The sequence below is a fragment of the Antrostomus carolinensis genome, unplaced genomic scaffold (assembly GCF_000700745.2).
Source record: "Antrostomus carolinensis isolate BGI_N321 unplaced genomic scaffold, ASM70074v2 scaffold43117, whole genome shotgun sequence".
Taxonomy (NCBI): Eukaryota; Metazoa; Chordata; class Aves; order Caprimulgiformes; family Caprimulgidae; genus Antrostomus; species Antrostomus carolinensis.
Window position 1 is genome coordinate 11,037 of NW_010328844.1, and position 16,414 is coordinate 27,450.

Here is a 16,414-nt window from a genome sequence, read left to right on the forward strand (position 1 = left end):
CCAGAGAGCTACGAGACCCAGCTAATCAGTCCTCAGGTCAGTTTGGGACAAACTACACCTTCTCCAGCGTGAAACTCTCCTGGGATTAGTGTTTCAAGATCCCAATACCCAGCACCCCAGTTCCTGGAGGCTGTCAGCCTGTGGCTGGTGACATTTGGAGAGAGGGCCTCGCTCTACAAGACCACAAGGGTGACAAAAGACATCACTGGCATTTCCACCCAGTGTCCCTGTCGCAATGGCTGTGGAAGGTCTGTACCCATCACTGGCTCCAGCCAGAAAAGGACTTGTCACTGCCAAACCTTCCTCCAGGGGACACTTGGTGCCTGTCCCTCCGGACACAGCAACTGCCAATCGTCTCCACTTTAGCAGTGCTGGGGGTGCTGAGGACCAACAGCCCTACCCTTGCAGACCCTCCAGTGTCCATGGCCACCAACAGGTCTTCCCAGCTGGTGTCCCAGAGCACTGCCTCCCTACCAGCGTGGGGCCCTGGGTTGGCCTTGTCTCTTCTTATAGACAGAGAAACTGAGGCGCAGGGTTGGAGAAGGGGAGGCCCAAGGTCACATAATGTTTGCATTAGTCGCGAGGACAAACACAGGCTCATTAATTTGCATTTGGCAATCACATCATGTGACCAACCTTTCTTAGTTACCAGCTGCTTTTACAAATTCAAATGAAACAGCCCTGCCCTGACCCCTGGTGTTGAGATTGGTCTAGAGGTGACACTGAATGGAAATGGAAATCCTGGCTCCCCAGGGTGAGATCACCGAATCACAGAATGTTGTAAGTTGGAAGGGACCCAGAAGGATCATGGAGTCCAACTCCTGTCCCTGCACAGGACAATCCCAACATTCAGACCATGTCCCTGAGGGCCTTGGCCAAATGCTGCTGCAATCTTGTCAGGCTTGGTGCCATGAGCACCTCCCTGGGGAGCCTGTTCCAGTGCTCCACCACCCTCTGCCTCAAGAACCTTTTCCTCATGGCCAACCTCACCCTCCCCTGCCACATCTTCCTGCCATGTCCTCTGGGTCCTATTGTTGGTCACCAGAGAGAAGAGATCAGCGCCTGCCCCTCCTCTTCCCCCTGGGAGGAAGTTACTGATGCACTTTGGTTGCTGCCTGACTGCAAGCTGCCCAGGGTGACGGGGCACAGACATGTCTGGTGTCACCTCCCCAGTGACTGGGCACCTGCAGGAACTCAGGACATGGGCAATCTGAGAGGACACCCGGGTGCTGGAGGGCTGATGTTCCTAAAGGATGGGGGGAAGGTGGCCTCGTGTTGGGAAACCTCTGTAGGCAGGAGAGTGCAGTGGGACAAGCCCCAGAGCACCTGAACCCCAAGGCTGAGCTCTGCACCACAATCTGACTTGGTTTTTTTTGGGAAAGAGATCTACCCACCCACAGCCCAGCACCAGGGAAGCACAACCAGGAGCATCTGGAGATATTTGCCTGGAAGACACTTGCAAGAAGGACATACAGGGAGTGCTCAGGGTTGCTTGCCCCCTTCCCCAGTATCACACCGTCCTGCTGGAGAGCTGGGGGATGGGATGGGATACAGTGGCACCATGCTGATGAGAACCCATCAGAGATGGAGGAGAACATGCTGACACCCCAAACCAGTCCGGGCCCATAGGTGAGCCCAGCGCCACATTTCCAAGGGCTGATCAGAGTTGGAATGGTTCAAACTCACAACCGAGGGAACAGTGTCACACTGGAGGTGGCATGCCAGGAGGGGACAGCACACACCAGCTGGGAGGTGAGGGAGAGCAGCAAGGTGCAGGTGGGTCATGCAGGGACAAAGGAGAGCAGACTGGTGAGACAGAGAGGAGGAGGAGAAGAGGAAGGGATAATAAATAGAAAGTTGTCTATACCTCAGCACCTCCGAGACAGAGGAATCGCTGTCATCAGACCTAGGGGCAGAAAATTAGCAGGATTATGGGAGAGAAAACCCAGACTAGAAGAGGCAGCAGAGGAGTCAGAGATGGAAGATTGTTATTGCATCCAAGCCAGAGTAGGAAAAAGAGAAGAAGAAAAAAAAAAAGAGGGAGAAAGAGAAACACACGTGGAGAACCAGGGGAGAGGGCAGAGGAGCAGGAGGCCATGTGAGGATCAGACAGCAGGTCTCCATCAGGGAAGGTCAGTGCTGCTAGCAATGCTCCGAGATGAGGGCACCTGCCCAACCTGCTGCAGGGGGAGTCTGGGAGGCTAGAGCGGCGTTTGTGGGTTAGTGCCACTCCTTCAGCTTCCTGCAAACCCCATCCCACCTCACTCCGTCCTGCTCTGTAGTGCTTCCCACTGATCCAAGTCTGGCACCGCCATGCGTAAGGCTTAGCCAGAGGACAGGACTGCGAGATCCTGCAAGTGGCCAGCTCAGAGGGGACACTCAGCAGGCAGGATGCTGCAAGGGTCCAGCATGGCCCTTGCAGAGCATCTCCTCCCTCATGGAGAGGAGCAGGGAGTGAAAATGGTGGCAGGAGGCTGGCTGGAGCCGATCCAGGTCCTGTGCTCCTACACCCCACCATGGGACCCAGTACGTGCCATTTGCTGTTATGGTATGGGTCCCTCTCCCTCAGACCCTCCCACCCCACCAGGACTTACTTATCCAAGGCAGACCCCTGGCTCTGGTTGCTTGTGAGACGAGAGAAGACATTGCGGTCGTTGCGTGGACGAGTGGGTGGGGATGAGGGAGGCGTGAAGCCAACATCTGGAGGCCTGAGCCAGGAAGGATTAGAGGGACACATGACTTGGAAATTGCTCACCTGGCAGCTGCCTGGCACACCAGGGCCCAGCAAGAGCTGGCCCAGCCAACATATCTCTCCCTGCTTGTCTGGGCCACCCAGCCTCTCTCTGACCAGGTGGCCATTTCTCCAGCTCCCAAGCTCACCTGGCAGGTTGCCCACGGTCATAGGATTTCCTCCTTGTCAGAGGTGAAGTGTCTGAGCCACGAGATTGCCTGGGACTAAAGCAAGTGAAAGAGAGGACAGTGGGTGCCTGCCCCCCATGCTGAGATCCCTCCACACTGAACACCCATGTCCTTCCCCAGCAGAGCAAAGGAGAAGTTAGAGTGCCCTGGAGTCACAATCACAAGATTGGGGGATGTCTTGAGTCATCCCATGAGTGCAGAAGCTTTTGTCAACCCAAGAAGCCTCGAAGAAGGCTGATAACCCAGGGCAGCAAGCCAGGGACCCTCACACACCCCCCCTTCTTTCCCTCCTCCTGGAGTACCCATCTCTCCATCTGCAGGGGATACCAACATACTCCTAGACACTCTCAAAGGCCTACTGGAGAAATCCATCACTGCTTGCTGCAGACAAGCCTGGATAGATGTAGAACTGGTCTCACCCTCACCGTTCTGCAACTCCACAGTCAAGGCACAGCTCCCCACCTGCTGGGTCATACTTCCACAAGCCTCCCAATGCCCAGAGGCCCATCACCCCATGCTTACAAGGTGCTTCCTCGTGTGGGCAGGCTGATGGTGCGTGACACTTTCTCCTTGTAATAGGGGTCTCGGATGGAGAAGCTGATCCCATCCTCTTTGATCTCCATGAGGGATGCCAAGGACTTGGTGATGTTCTTGGTGGAGACGTCCAGCGTGGGTCCTAGACACTCAGCTGACACTGCCTTCATCTGCCCTGAGAGCTTGGGCTCTCCCTAGAGCAGGGCAGAGGGCTCAGGCACAGGCAGTACAGGGGGGAGGAGGACAGTGGGAGCAGCCAGAGAGCTGTGGGGTAGAGTAACTTGTGCTCTCTTGCCATAGGAGATTGAGTTCCCCCTGCATCATGCTGGGATGTCCATCACCATGCCAGCTCTCCATACTCTAAGCAAATGTGCAGAACAATGGGCTTTCCTCCACCTTTGCCCACAATGGATGCAGCACTGCACAGGGACCACCTTGGAGCCCACTCAAATCTGGAGGATACTGGTTGGTGTGGTGGATGTTTCGAAGTCTCTGGTGCTTCAGAGGACCACAGGACCAGGAGGCCTGGGTTCTGCCTTGCCTAGAGCTGATCCCACCCAAAGACCAGCCATACTGCCTTATGCCAAGCCTGGCTCTCTAAGGGTCAAACTATGGAGCAGAGGCCTGGAGCATTGCTGAGCAATATGCCCCTCCATCCCTCCTCCCATTCCCTGTGACAGGGTCACACAGAAAGGCCAACTAACCTTGAATTTGAAGTCATCCTGGCTTGCTGAGCCCTTCATGGTGAAAGACTGGGAGATGCTGCAAGGAGAAGGGAGCAAAGCTGGATCTTCAATGCCAAACCCCTTTCAGAGAGCCAGTTGACAAAGGCCCACCAGACTCCCTGGGTCACCCACTGCTCCCCAGCATCCCTTTTCCAAGGAATGACCTAGTCTCTTCACTCCTTGCTGGTGTCTAAGAGACATCCCAGCTCCCCTCCCAAGGGCTGAGGCACAACAGGAAAGCTTAGGTGGGGCTTTGTTCATCCATGTCCATCTGCGAGGTTCCATGGGGGGCACTAGACATCCCACCCAACTCCTGGCTCAGGCTGGGCTGGGTGCTCACCTCCCATCTGAAGCCAGGCTGAACTCTGAGACCTCCTCGTCTGTGCTGGCATAGCCGTTCTCTGTGCAGGACAGAAATGGCACATCAGCAACGCAGAGAGGACCCCACCATGCTGAGCCCCATTTGAACCACACGGTGGAGAGGGCAGCTGGGGGGGACATGGCTGGTCCTCATCCCTGTTGTGTGGTGGCTGGAGCACAGGTCCCCACCCAACATCACCCTTAGGGAAGCCCTGAGCATACAGGTCCCAGCCATGGCACCTCACAGAACCACAGAATCACAGAATTAGGAGCGGGGGTGGTTGGAAGGCACCTCTGGAGACCATCTAGTCCAGCCCTGCTGCCAAAGCAGGTTCATCTACAGCAGGTTGCACAGGACGGCATCCGGGCAGGTTTTGAATATCTCCAGAGATGGAGACTCCACACCCTCTCTGGGCAGCCTTGGCACCTCCAGGTGCTTCTTGGGGCACCTTGCCCCACAGCAGCATGCATGGCCCAAGGATGCGCCAGCCCCGGGTCCCACCTTGCTGGACGTTGTGGATCAGGGCCTGCAGCTCGGGGTGCAACTCAGCCTTCTCCCGCAGGGCATCCAGGATGGCATGGTTCTGCGAGGAGCCAGTCACGTCTGTCTGCCGCAGCCGCCCCTCCAGCAGCCGGATCTGTGCCTCCTTCTGTGCCACCTGCAACCCCTGGGGAAGGATGGCCATGCCGGGCCTCAGCCAGCTGTCTTAGGTCCCTGCCACCAGACTGCCACCAGGGCACCCTGCTCCCTCCCCAGCTGTGGGAAACCCCATCTTGCATCCATATCCTGGCTTGGCCCTGCACCTTGTCAATGGAGGCCTTCAGGAAGTTGTCCAGCAGGAGCCGAGCTTCAGCCAGGGAGCAGGAGCTGATCACCACTGAGGTGTCCGTGGAGTCCAGCTCCTCCTGAAACGTGGAGGGATAGGCGTTGGATGCAGCAGAGAGCTTTGTCATTGGGCGTGGGACAGGCAGAATGGGCACCGCGGCCAGCACAGCACCTCCACCATCCTGCCAGCACTGCCCAGTCCAGACACGCACTCTCCTTAGTCTGCCCAAGGGGCTAATGAGGAGATCCGGCCATGGAGATGGCCAACACAACCTCAAGGGCTTCTGTGTTGCTACAGGAATCCTGGTGCCAACACTTAATTAGACACTAATCTGAATTAACAACAGCCCCTTCCTAGCCAATCTAGGTGACAGCTGGGGACAAGTAGGGACAGCATACAGCCTCCAGCCCGGGCCGTAGCCACTAGAGGGGAGCCAGGAGCTGCACAGGGTCTCTGTGGTGTGCCCAGCGTCTAAACGGACACTAAACCTCCAGGGTTTCTGCTGGAAAAAAAGTCAATCCTCCTTGGCAGGTTTCTAGCACATGAAACTCCCATGAGGACAAAGTGACCACCAGCCCCACGGGCAGGACGAGGGCTGCAGCTTCCCTTCATCCTGGAGTGGTGGGGCATGGAGCACCAGCAGCCTGTCCATGGACGTGCAAGGACCTGGCAGTGCTCACCTCCACAATTAATCACCTAATGAGAAGAGTCTGTGTGGGTGCAGCCCCATGGAGTGCGTGGCACAGCTCAGAGGAGGACTCCAGGATGCCCAACTTGGCCATGCCCAAGGACATCCCTCACCTCCCAGGGATAGAGTCACAGACTGGTTTGGGTTGGAAGGGACTTTAAAGCTCATCCAGTTCCAACCCCCCTGCCAGCAGCAGGGACACCTTCCACTAGACCAGGTTGCTCAAAGCCTCATCCAGTCTGGCCTTCAACACTTCCAGGGAGAAGCAGCCACAGCTTCTCTGGGCAACCTGGGCCAGGGTCTCACCACCCTCACACCAAAGAATTGCTTCCTCACATCTCATCTCCATCTCCCCTCTTCCAACTTCAAGCCATCACCCCTTGTTCTGTCACTCCCTGTCCTTGGCCAAAGTCCCTCCCCAGCCTTCCTGGAGCCCCTTCAGGTACTGGAAGGCCACTAGAAGGTCTCCCCGGAGCCTTCTCTTCTCCAGGCTGAACAGCCCCAACTCTCTCAGCCTGTCAAATGCTCCTGTTCTCTCCCTGCCAGCCAGACCCAGCCCAGCCACTTACCTTGGTCTCCTCGATCTGCATGATGGTGGCCTGGCAGTCAGAAATGCTGTCATTGATGTAATCAATGTTGGCCCCCAGCACCTCGATCTCCTCATTCAGCTCCTGCAGCCCCTTCTGCTCCTTGGGGCTCTCTGCCTGCAGTTTCGCCCTCTTGCCCAGCAATGCTTCCTGCAGCAGTGCCAGCTCCTCGCGTTTCTGAGGGAAAAGGGAGGGGGATTCGCACTGTCGGCACCACTGTCCCCCTGCTCCACACCCACCACCCAGCCCTCTCTGACCCCAGCACCACTGTCACCTTGATGAGTCGCTCCATGTCAGCCTCCAGGTTGACAATGGTCATCCTCTGCATGACAATGTCAAAGATGCGCCGCTCCAGTGACTGCCACTTGAGGCGGGCGGCTTTGCTGAAGGTCTGGCTCGTCCCCTTCTTGGGGAACTTCTTCCTACAGCCGGAGGGGAGAAGAGGCACATGGGATGCCTGGGCTCTGGTTGGCCAGGAGCAGAGGAAGCATCTGTACCGGTTTTGGATTACCCAACTTCTCCATCTCCCCTTAGCAAAGAAAGAGAAAGAGATGAGCCCAGCAGGTTTGTGCCATGGTGCTGAAGGCCAGCGTTGGATTCAAGCCCAGGTGACAGTTAGTCACACACTGCCAACATGGCCCATCACTGGGACAGTAGTTTAACATGGGCCAAACACACAACAAGCAGCTGGCCTTTAACCTCCTCCACCCACCAAAAGCCAGCCATGGAAGTCCTGGGATGCCTCATCACCCATCCATGCAGCCCCTGCCCTGACCTGGTGGGCCGAGCCCCATTTGCAGAGGATGAGGGGTCTCCCAGGAAGTTGTTGATTTTCCTGTTCCACTGGCGCACGATGCTGGAGACAGAGCGAGCACCGGACTCAGGCTCAGAGGAGGTGGTGCTGGCTGAGACCTCCGCACCCGAGTCCAGCATGGCTGGCTTCTGGCTTGTCCTGCCTGCGACCCGGTCTGACATGGGCTTGGCAAGGCGGCGCAGCGCCGAGACCTGCCCAGAGGAGGGGTGGAAGAGAGGGTATCAGATGGGTGTCCCCTGTGGAAACCTGTCACCATCATCCCCAGGTTCCCACAACAAGAACAAGAGCAGCAGCTCTGGAGACCCAAAGCCCTGGGGCCATTTGTGCTCCATGGGTTTCCCCCTTCTCCCTTGTAGCCCACCCCCTGCCACCAGTTCAGTTGCTCCAGGAGATGAGCAATTCCTCTGCTGCCTGCAACCACCTCCCAACTGGTTACTGAGCCATAAAAACCCTCCCACCTTTTTGGGAAACCTGCTCCTAGAGCTGGCATGATCTGGAAGATGGGATGTCTCTAAGCCAGGGCCAGGACCCCCATGGGGTCTGGGGGCCATGTAGGCAACGCCACCCCATCCCTCACCTCCTGGGTTTTCCTCCGCAGCACTATTTCTTGCTGACGCTTCTGAGACTCCAGAGCCCGAATCTGAAACTGCATAAGAGAGAGAGAGAGAGAGAGAGACCACTGGGGTCCTGCCCAGACACCCCAGAGATGGTCGCAGTCTGGGGGCTCTGACCACCAAAGCTTGGAGCTGTTACTTTGGCATGAACAGCCTCACTTCTGATTTTAACAGCGAGCAGGTTTCCAGCTTTGAGGCTGCCCCTGACGGCACACTGACCCCCGAGCATGGCAGGGACCTCACAGTGTCTCCCACAACCACAATGGGAGAAGTGGGAAGCCCTTGTGCCCATCCAGGCCTGCTCTGCTCTGCCCCTGCAGCAGGGCCCTGAGCTTCACCAACTGATATTTGGGAGCACATTGGAGTGTCAGAGCAGGATGAACATCCACCCCCAGCCAGCCCAGCTCACCCCTGCACGGGGATGCCCAGTGGCATGTGGACAGGCTGGGCTCTCACCTCCTGCCGCCGCTGCTCCTTCTTGAGCTGCGCGATCTCCCTATTCCTCTTTGTCTCCACCAGCCGCCTCCGCTGCTGCTCCTCCCGCATCTGCTTCATCAGTGCAACCTCAGACAGGAAGGTACCGCATGTTGGTGTGGGCACCCGACTGTCCCAGGGCACCCACCCACCAGACAATGTCCTGCACTTGCCACCAGGAGTGGAAAACTTTGCTTCTGAGTGGGGAGCCAGACTGGACCAGGGGATGCCCTCCCTGCCCTGGCATGTCCAGGTACCTTTGCCTTCTTCATCTCGGCCACCTCCGCCTGCAGTTTCCTCAGTTCCCGCTCATAGCGGGATTGGTTCTTGAGCAGGCGAGCATGCTCCTTCTGGGCTGCCTGGAGCTTCTGCAGGTCCCGGTTCATCTCCTTCAGCCGCTTCTCATAGTCTGCTTTGATCTTGTTGGCTTTTTCCTCTGTGTAGCACTCCATGGTGCCTGGGAGAAGCAAGGAGAGGGCTTCTGATGGTCACACACTTTGGGCTCCTCCTGCACCTACACACCCTGCCTGGAGGCACTGGGCACTGGTCCTTCCCCATCTCACCAGAACCCTCCCTCACCCACTGGAAGAGATGGGTTGGGCTCAGCACAGGGTGGGGACAGTGGGTTGCTTGGCTGAGAGAAGCTGCAGACCTAGACCTACAGCTATGTGCATGGGTGATCCTGCCATGCTGAGCCTAGAGATCAGCTACAGCACTTGGTGTGCAGGGTCTTCATGTGCCCCTCAGCACCTCAGCTTCCCCAGGTGTTCTCATGAAGCAGTGCTCAAGGATAGAAGAGGCTTTGCCTTGCCACCATTTCCAGCTACCTCTGCAGCACCAGTAAGGTCAGGAGCTCTTCAGCTGACTAGTCCCGCTCGCATGGCAAGACAAGCAGGGTCTTCAGGGACCCAGGGGCTTGAGCAGAAGTAGGGGGATGGCAAAGCTCCACCAGAGCCAGTATTGGGTGCAGGGGGTGGATGCTTTGGCTCTGAGTCAGCTGGGCAGGAGTGGGGATGGGGGCCTGATGCTGTGGGGATGGGATCCCACAGGCAAAGCGGTTCTCACTGAGGTTCTGCAGGACCCGGTCCCGTTCCAGCTGTGTGTCCCGAATCTTGTTCTGCAGCAGGATCAGCTTCTCCTCATACTGGTGCTTGAGGGTCTGAAGGCGTCGCTGGCTGTTCTCCAGCTCGTCAATCAGCTTCTGCTTGATCTCTATCTCACAAGTCAGATCCGCCAGGTCGGCCTGGAAATTCACGGCTGGAGGCCAGTGGGGGACAGTCAGGCTGGAAGGGATGGAGGAGCATCGCTCCCACTGCCCCACTGAGTCACAGCACAAGGAGAGGGCAGAGGGATCCAATAGGAACCCACATGGCTGGGGAGCAGCAGCACCCCAAAGAGCACTGGAGACTCCCTGCAGCAACCCAAGCCCTCCAGAAGAGACATGGCTGGGGTGTCCCAGAGGACTCTCCCTTCCCAGGAGCAGAGCTCAGAGCCAGACCAGCAAACACACGCCCACAGCCTGGGCTGCACATGTGGCTCTGTGCTTTACCGTTCTCCTCCGCATCTGAGTCCGAGTCCACCAGGCTCTCGTCACTGGCCGAGTCCTCATCTTCATCCTCATGTCCATCCTCTTCCTCACAGCCACTCTCGTCCTGTTCCTCCTCCTCCTAAGAGACACATGCCTGACCTCAGCTTGCAGCTTGGCCTCCCCCTTCTCTCTCCAGCTATTCCCAGCTCCAAGCCTGAGCTCCTCCCACCGCGATGGGCTGCAGCCCCCACAGCAGGACTCAGCCTCCCACACAGGATGCCGAGGGACTGCAGCACCATTCCTGGACCCCCAGCATAGACTGTTGAGAGGAGCAGTTCTGCGCCCCATCCATCCTTGCGTCCATCCTGCCCCAGCTGAGGACCACTGCATCGCCCAGCTTCCTTTTACCTACACTTACTGAAACCAAGCCCAAAAAGGCATGGGCTCCTCACTCCACAGTGGGGTTGGCTGAGGAGCACCCAGCTCCCCACTACTCCAGCACAGTCCTCAGCTTCATGACCTCTCCAGCCTGTTTGCAGCCAGCTGGGCTTGGTCCCTCTCCCACGTGGGGCAATGACAATGCTCCACACTCAAACAGCCTCCTTGGTACGAGCATGAAGCCCGCTCACCTCTTCCACCTCGTTCTCGTCTGTCTCCTCCCCGTTGTCCTGCTGCAGTTTCTGCCGCTTCTTAAATGCTTCCTTCTCTGGGCTGGGGGGAACAGAGGGGTGCTGGTGAGTCCAAGCATAGGGGAACCCAGGGACAGGTCCTGCTGGGATTCCCCTCGCCTCCTGCTTTTGGACCCTTTGGGGAAATCAGCCTCCAGGATTGTATGGTGGGTCAGAGAGGGGAAGAGGAGAAGGCAGCGCTGTGAGGGGAACTCAGGTGCCTGGGCTCTGTCCTGGTGCTCCAGCTGTAGCATGGATGGGGGAAGCAGGATACAGGGACCGACACACAGCCTCCACCTTCCCAACATCGCACAGCAGCTGCCTTCACCTTTTCCTCTGCTGCCTCCTCTCTTTCTTTTTCAGGCGCTCCAGGTCTTGCTTGGCCCGTCGGAGAACATCGGAGGCCTCCGTCTCCACCGGAGCAGCGGAGCTGCACAGGCCAGCTAAGCCAGACGCTGGGGATGAGCCCATGGAGTAGGGGGGCCGGACAGAGACACGTGAGAGGCTGCGACGCAGAGACTCATTCATGGATTCGCTCTCCAAGAGCTTCGTCCTAAGGAGAGGAGATGGGATGTGGTCAAAGAGGGGACATCCCACTGTCCCCAGAGGAGGGGATCTTGCCTGGTTTTAGAATGGTGTGAGCCAGGGACAGAGTCACCAAAAGGCCATTCCCATTCATGTTGGGTCAGAAGGTCAGGATCCTGCAAGATAGGGTTTCAGGATCGCACAAGAGATTCAGATGGATCCAGCTTTGGGGGGCCAGCAGTCCCTGGAAGACACCAGGCACTCCTGCCAGGATCTTCCCCATCCATCAATGGCCACACAAAGGATGACAATGGCCAAAGCACTGCCTGGCACCAAGGCTGGGACTCCCAGAGCCCCAGTGGAGCAGCATTGTAGTCAGCTGCTGCTCCATCAGGGCTTATGACTCACCCCAGTGATGCTGGAGGCACGGAGCTGTGAGCCACACCTGGACTCAGACCCCACCACAGCACCCACTGGCCTGGGGACCCAGGTTTCTCAGGAGCCCCTATGTCCGGCTCACCTCAGCTCTTCAATCTCCCGGATGTAGTTCTGGATGAGGGCACCGATGGCTTCATTACCATCACCTGGAGGAGCAGAGGAGCAGAGGTGCAGGTGGATCTCAACACACAGGCTGCACGGCAGCACCCATCCCAGCTACACCGTCTGGGCTGACCCACCATGCCATGCACTAGCCCAACCTCACCAGCTTTGGCCAGCATCAGATTGGCCTCCTGGCTCATAAGGTGGGTGACCCTGCTGTTGATAGCATCGATGGCCTCCTGCATGGCCTTCACCCGCATGCGCAGGGCACTGTTCTCCTTCTGCAGCATGGCATTCTCGCGGAAAAGGTCGCTGTAGCCCTCTGAGCCATCCTCCCCAATGACCCGCTTGCCCTGTGGGGACAGGAGAGGAGTCCCTGAGTGCAGGGTAAGCTGGGACATGGGAACCCACCACTGCATCACTGGGGGAAGCCCCAGCCACCAAAGTGCGGACAAATCTAAGGACTAGGAAGGCCTGAGCTCAACAGACAGAGGGTGAGAGATGCTTCAAGGCTTCTCCCCACTCAGGACTCAGACACTGGACCAGGTTGCCCAAAGAACCTGTGCTGCTCCTCCCTGGAAGTGTTCAAGGCCAGGTTTGATGAGGCTTTGGGCAGCCTGGTCTAGTGGAAGGTATCCCTGCCATGACAGGGGGATTGGAACTGGATGAGCTTTAAGTTCCCTTCCAACCCCAACAATTCAATGATTCTATGATTATATAAGGTCCAAGGCTCCAAGGCAGGAGCTGATCTCCTATCTCCTAAGCCTCCTGACCTCTCCTACCTCAATCAATATGGGAAGAACACAGTAGGCAGGAAGGTCCTTCCCACTAAAACCACTCCAATTCAAACACGAGGAGGAGGCTTTCTGCTCCTGCCTCCATCCCACTGCTGCAAGCTTACTCAGCCACTCACCGCCTTGTACTCCATTAGCTCCATCTGCAGGCGGGCGATCTCAGCCCGCAGGGCGCTGATCTGCTGACTTGTCTTGTCCTGGTTCACCACCACCTTGTTCTTGATGTTGCGAGCCCGGTTGGCATACTTGAGTGTGTTCAGGGTCTCCATGAAGTCCCGGTCAGATGGGCTCACACAGGCGATCATGATGGTTTGGCTTAGGGAGGTGAAGGTCAGAGTGAAAGGGCACTTTCCCCAACCCTGCACCAACTTGGCACCTGGAAACCCAGGATCCAGCACAGGCCACGTGCCCCCAGACATACATCCTAGGCCCTTCTGTGTTTTATAAACAGTCCCTCACAGAGCCAGAGCACCAGCAAGACCCCATGAGCAACACATCACACAGCACTGAGCAAAGCCAACCTCCACCAGCAAAGTCCACACATGCCAGGATTGCTGGGGAAGAATGGGCTCTTTGGAGAAGTATCCCCGCAAAGCAGGCAGGGAATTCAATTCATCCCATGCTGGGCAACACCACCTGTCAAATCCCAGATATGCAAAGGCTCCGGAGTGTTTTGCACCAGCTAATTCTGCCAAAGCTGGCTAATTGCAGCTGTGACTCGTGAGGAGCCAAGGTCTTTACATCTGCAAAGTCATGCACTGCCTGCTAGGAGCAATCCCCTCCCGACCAGGCAATGCACAAGGCATCTGAGTCCTGAAATAGCTGCTACACGGGTCCATAGACGCTCAGCCCTACTTGCAGGGGGACAGACCCTGCAGTCCCCTCTCAGGGCTCAGCCTCAGCCTGGGACACCCTTACCTGTTGCCGCCGAGGGAATCCTGCAGTAGGCGGGTGAGCTTGGAGTCACGGTAGGGCACATGCACAACTTTCTTGCTCTGGTCTCCGAGGGCACTAATGACATTCCCCAAGGCCAGCTACCAACACAAAGGAGAGTCCCCATACCAAATTCAGCCCCTGCTGAGAACACAGCTGTCACGTAGCCAGCACGTCAGGCCTGGGGCATGAGTTATGGGACAGGTTTGCAGTGCAAGAGGTGGAGGCATGGGGCTTTCCTTGCCAGGCTGAGCGTTGACACACAGAATCCCAGAATTGCGTAGATTGGAAAAGCCCTTTAAGATCATCGAGTCCAACCATGAACCCAACACTGCCAAGTCCCCGACTAACCCATGTCCCTCAGCACTATGTCTACACGACTCTTCAATCCCTCCAGGGATGGGGACTCCACCACTGCCCTGGGCAACCCCTTCCAATGCCTCAGAACCCTTTCAGCAAAGAAATTCTTCCTCACATCCCATCTCAACTGCCCTTGGTGCAACGTGAGGCCATTTCCTCTTGTTCTGTCACTTGTTCTTTGGTTGAACAGACCCACCCCCACCTCTCTCCACCCTCCTTTCAGGGAGCTGGACAGAGCGAGAAGGTTTGCCCCGCTTCCCTGGGCTGTGCCTGTCCTCAATGCATGCAGAGGAGAGGCATCAAGCCCTGAAGTTCTTTTTAAGCTCAAGTTAGCAGATCTCGATCTCTTGGGGACTTGCCCCCTTGTGCCCAGCTGTACCACTCCCCATAGTCCTGCCCTCAGCAGGAGAGCTGTGCCCTCCCCACTGGTATTTTGGATTGTGCACATTCCTGCCTACAAGGCCAGGTAGCATAAACCCCAGCAGAGACAGTAGCAACCCCAACAGCCCAGAAAAGCTCCAAGCAGGACCCAAAGATGTCCCTGGCTCCCCAAGGCAGGCTCTGCCTCACCCCTCCCCTTGCACGCCAGTGCCCAGGGCCGTACCAGCCCACAGTTGATGGAGATGCCTTCCTTCGCTCTCTCGCCAGTAGCACCTGTTCGCTTCAGCCTCTCTGAGCCAGCCAGGTCTACGAAGTGAAACTTGGCTGTGAGGGTCTCATACTCGGTGCTGGGCTGGGCTCCGTCCAGGAGGCTGGTCGCCTCCCCATTCACCTGTGGCCAGGCACACATGGAGAGAGTCACCACTATGGAACCAGAGTGGCCAGAACATCCCTTGACCACACTTGGATGTCAGCAAAAGCCTGAGCATTCGCCCTCCACATCCAGCCCCTCAAGGATGGAGGAGAGGACCCCTACAGCAGCTTGCTCTGGGTCACCCCTTGGGCCAGACAATCACTACCTTGGATGGGGCTGCTCCAGGGCAGACCTCAACTCCCATTAGATGCTAACACTGGCTATGACTGGAAAGAAGACAGACAAATCCCTGCCTTTCTTTGCAAGACTTCAAAGCTTCTCCCCTTTCCAAGAGACCCCCACACACCGTCTGGATATCTGATCCAGGATCAGTCCAGCCATGAGGCAGGAGCACATCTCACCAGCTCCGGGCGGGTGCACACTCTCATTTGGCACAGGTGAATGGTGAAGATGGCATGGGACCGGGAGCTCTGCACATTCATCTGGGTGCTGGCAGTGGTGCGGGAAAGAGCCCCCTGTTTTAGGCACTGGATCAGCTACAACGACATGGGGCAGGGAAGAACAAGGAGTCAGGACAGCACCGTCCACAGCCCGGTGGGAACACCCACCTCTCCCTGCATCACCCTGGGCTGCTCTGTCCCACCCTGCGTGAGATCCCCACCTCACCTGGCTGTCCCCATGCAGCACATCCCTGGCCAGTGGGCACCCAGCTGCCATCCCTCCTCCACGTCTGCCCCATCCCACACCCACCTCGTCCTGCGAGCTGATGAGGCGCGATGTGACCCCTGTGGTGTAGATGCTCCCATTGGCATCTTCATGGATTTTGATGTTGGATTTGCGGTGGCGTGCATCGGGGTCACGGGCACTGTCAAACAGGTCCAGGATCTCCTCATTGTAGAGCTGAGCAAGGGTAGAAGAGGGTGTGGGGTGAGTAGCAGTAATAGGAGGCTGCTAGAGCCCAGCACAGTGGGACAGACAGGAGCTGCCCTCTGCCATCCTGCTGCTGCCAGGAGGACAGGCTGCACAGCTGGGGCTACGTGTTCGTTCACACACACATGCACATGTGTGGGCTTAGGCAAGGCTGACCAGGAGACCTGCTGTGTGGGCAAGTGTAGGAGAGGATGCACAAGCAAGCTCTGACCTGCGTGCATGGGTACCCATGAAAGGATGCCCAGAAGGAATGAATCACAGAATCCCAGAACTGCTTCGATCATCAAGTCCAACCATGAACCCAACACTGACAAGTCCCCGACTAACCCATGTCCCTCAGCACTGTGTCTACATGACTCTTCAATCCTTCCAGGGATGGAGACTCAACCACTGCCCTGGGCAACCCCTTCCAGTGCCTCAGAACCCTTTCAGCAAAGAAATTCTTCCTCACATCCAGTCTAAAGCCTTGGAATGGTGTCCATGTGCATGTGTGTGCGCAGGCGTGCATATGTGTGCCTGTCTGCTGCGCAAAGCTCTGAGCTGCAGTCTGGGTTGGTTCCAGCTGCCCAACCCTGTCCTGTCCCTGTTGCACACAAGCAGCTGTGCAGGAACCAGGACACTTTTAGAGCCCTGTCCCCAGAGCCTGAGCAGACACCTGGGAGCTACACATCTCCCTGACCTTCCCTGTTCAACTGGGGAGGCTCCAGCCACAAAACCAGCAGAGCCCCTCTCCCACCATAGCTCTCTGAGGTCACCTCTGCTGGGTGGAAAGGGGATAAGGGGGACCAGGGAGTGCTGGACAAGCAGGAAAGACCCTAAGAACTCAGCCCTGGTGAGGCC

At 57.3% G+C, this 16,414-nt stretch overlaps 1 protein-coding gene across 1 annotated transcript in view; it reads right to left on the minus strand.

Moving 5' to 3' along the window:
- KIF21B (kinesin family member 21B) overlaps positions 1-15,544 on the minus strand; it is a gene marked incomplete at its 5' end in the record, with an annotated part of 21,124 nt that extends 5,580 nt beyond the window's left edge. The window contains 25 exons of the mRNA XM_010172370.1: positions 1,868-1,906; positions 2,595-2,708; positions 2,881-2,955; positions 3,442-3,647; positions 4,158-4,215; positions 4,519-4,579; positions 5,041-5,206; positions 5,343-5,444; positions 6,623-6,817; positions 6,915-7,062; positions 7,416-7,645; positions 8,032-8,100; positions 8,525-8,632; positions 8,800-8,999; positions 9,608-9,799; positions 10,092-10,209; positions 10,700-10,781; positions 11,067-11,291; positions 11,784-11,847; positions 11,967-12,156; positions 12,717-12,912; positions 13,516-13,631; positions 14,495-14,662; positions 15,046-15,180; positions 15,395-15,544. Coding sequence (XP_010170672.1) covers positions 1,868-1,906; positions 2,595-2,708; positions 2,881-2,955; positions 3,442-3,647; positions 4,158-4,215; positions 4,519-4,579; positions 5,041-5,206; positions 5,343-5,444; positions 6,623-6,817; positions 6,915-7,062; positions 7,416-7,645; positions 8,032-8,100; positions 8,525-8,632; positions 8,800-8,999; positions 9,608-9,799; positions 10,092-10,209; positions 10,700-10,781; positions 11,067-11,291; positions 11,784-11,847; positions 11,967-12,156; positions 12,717-12,912; positions 13,516-13,631; positions 14,495-14,662; positions 15,046-15,180; positions 15,395-15,544 — 3,407 coding nt within the window. The remainder of the gene's footprint in view (positions 1-1,867; positions 1,907-2,594; positions 2,709-2,880; positions 2,956-3,441; positions 3,648-4,157; positions 4,216-4,518; positions 4,580-5,040; positions 5,207-5,342; positions 5,445-6,622; positions 6,818-6,914; positions 7,063-7,415; positions 7,646-8,031; positions 8,101-8,524; positions 8,633-8,799; positions 9,000-9,607; positions 9,800-10,091; positions 10,210-10,699; positions 10,782-11,066; positions 11,292-11,783; positions 11,848-11,966; positions 12,157-12,716; positions 12,913-13,515; positions 13,632-14,494; positions 14,663-15,045; positions 15,181-15,394) is intronic.
- Positions 15,545-16,414: the final 870 nt, after the last annotated feature.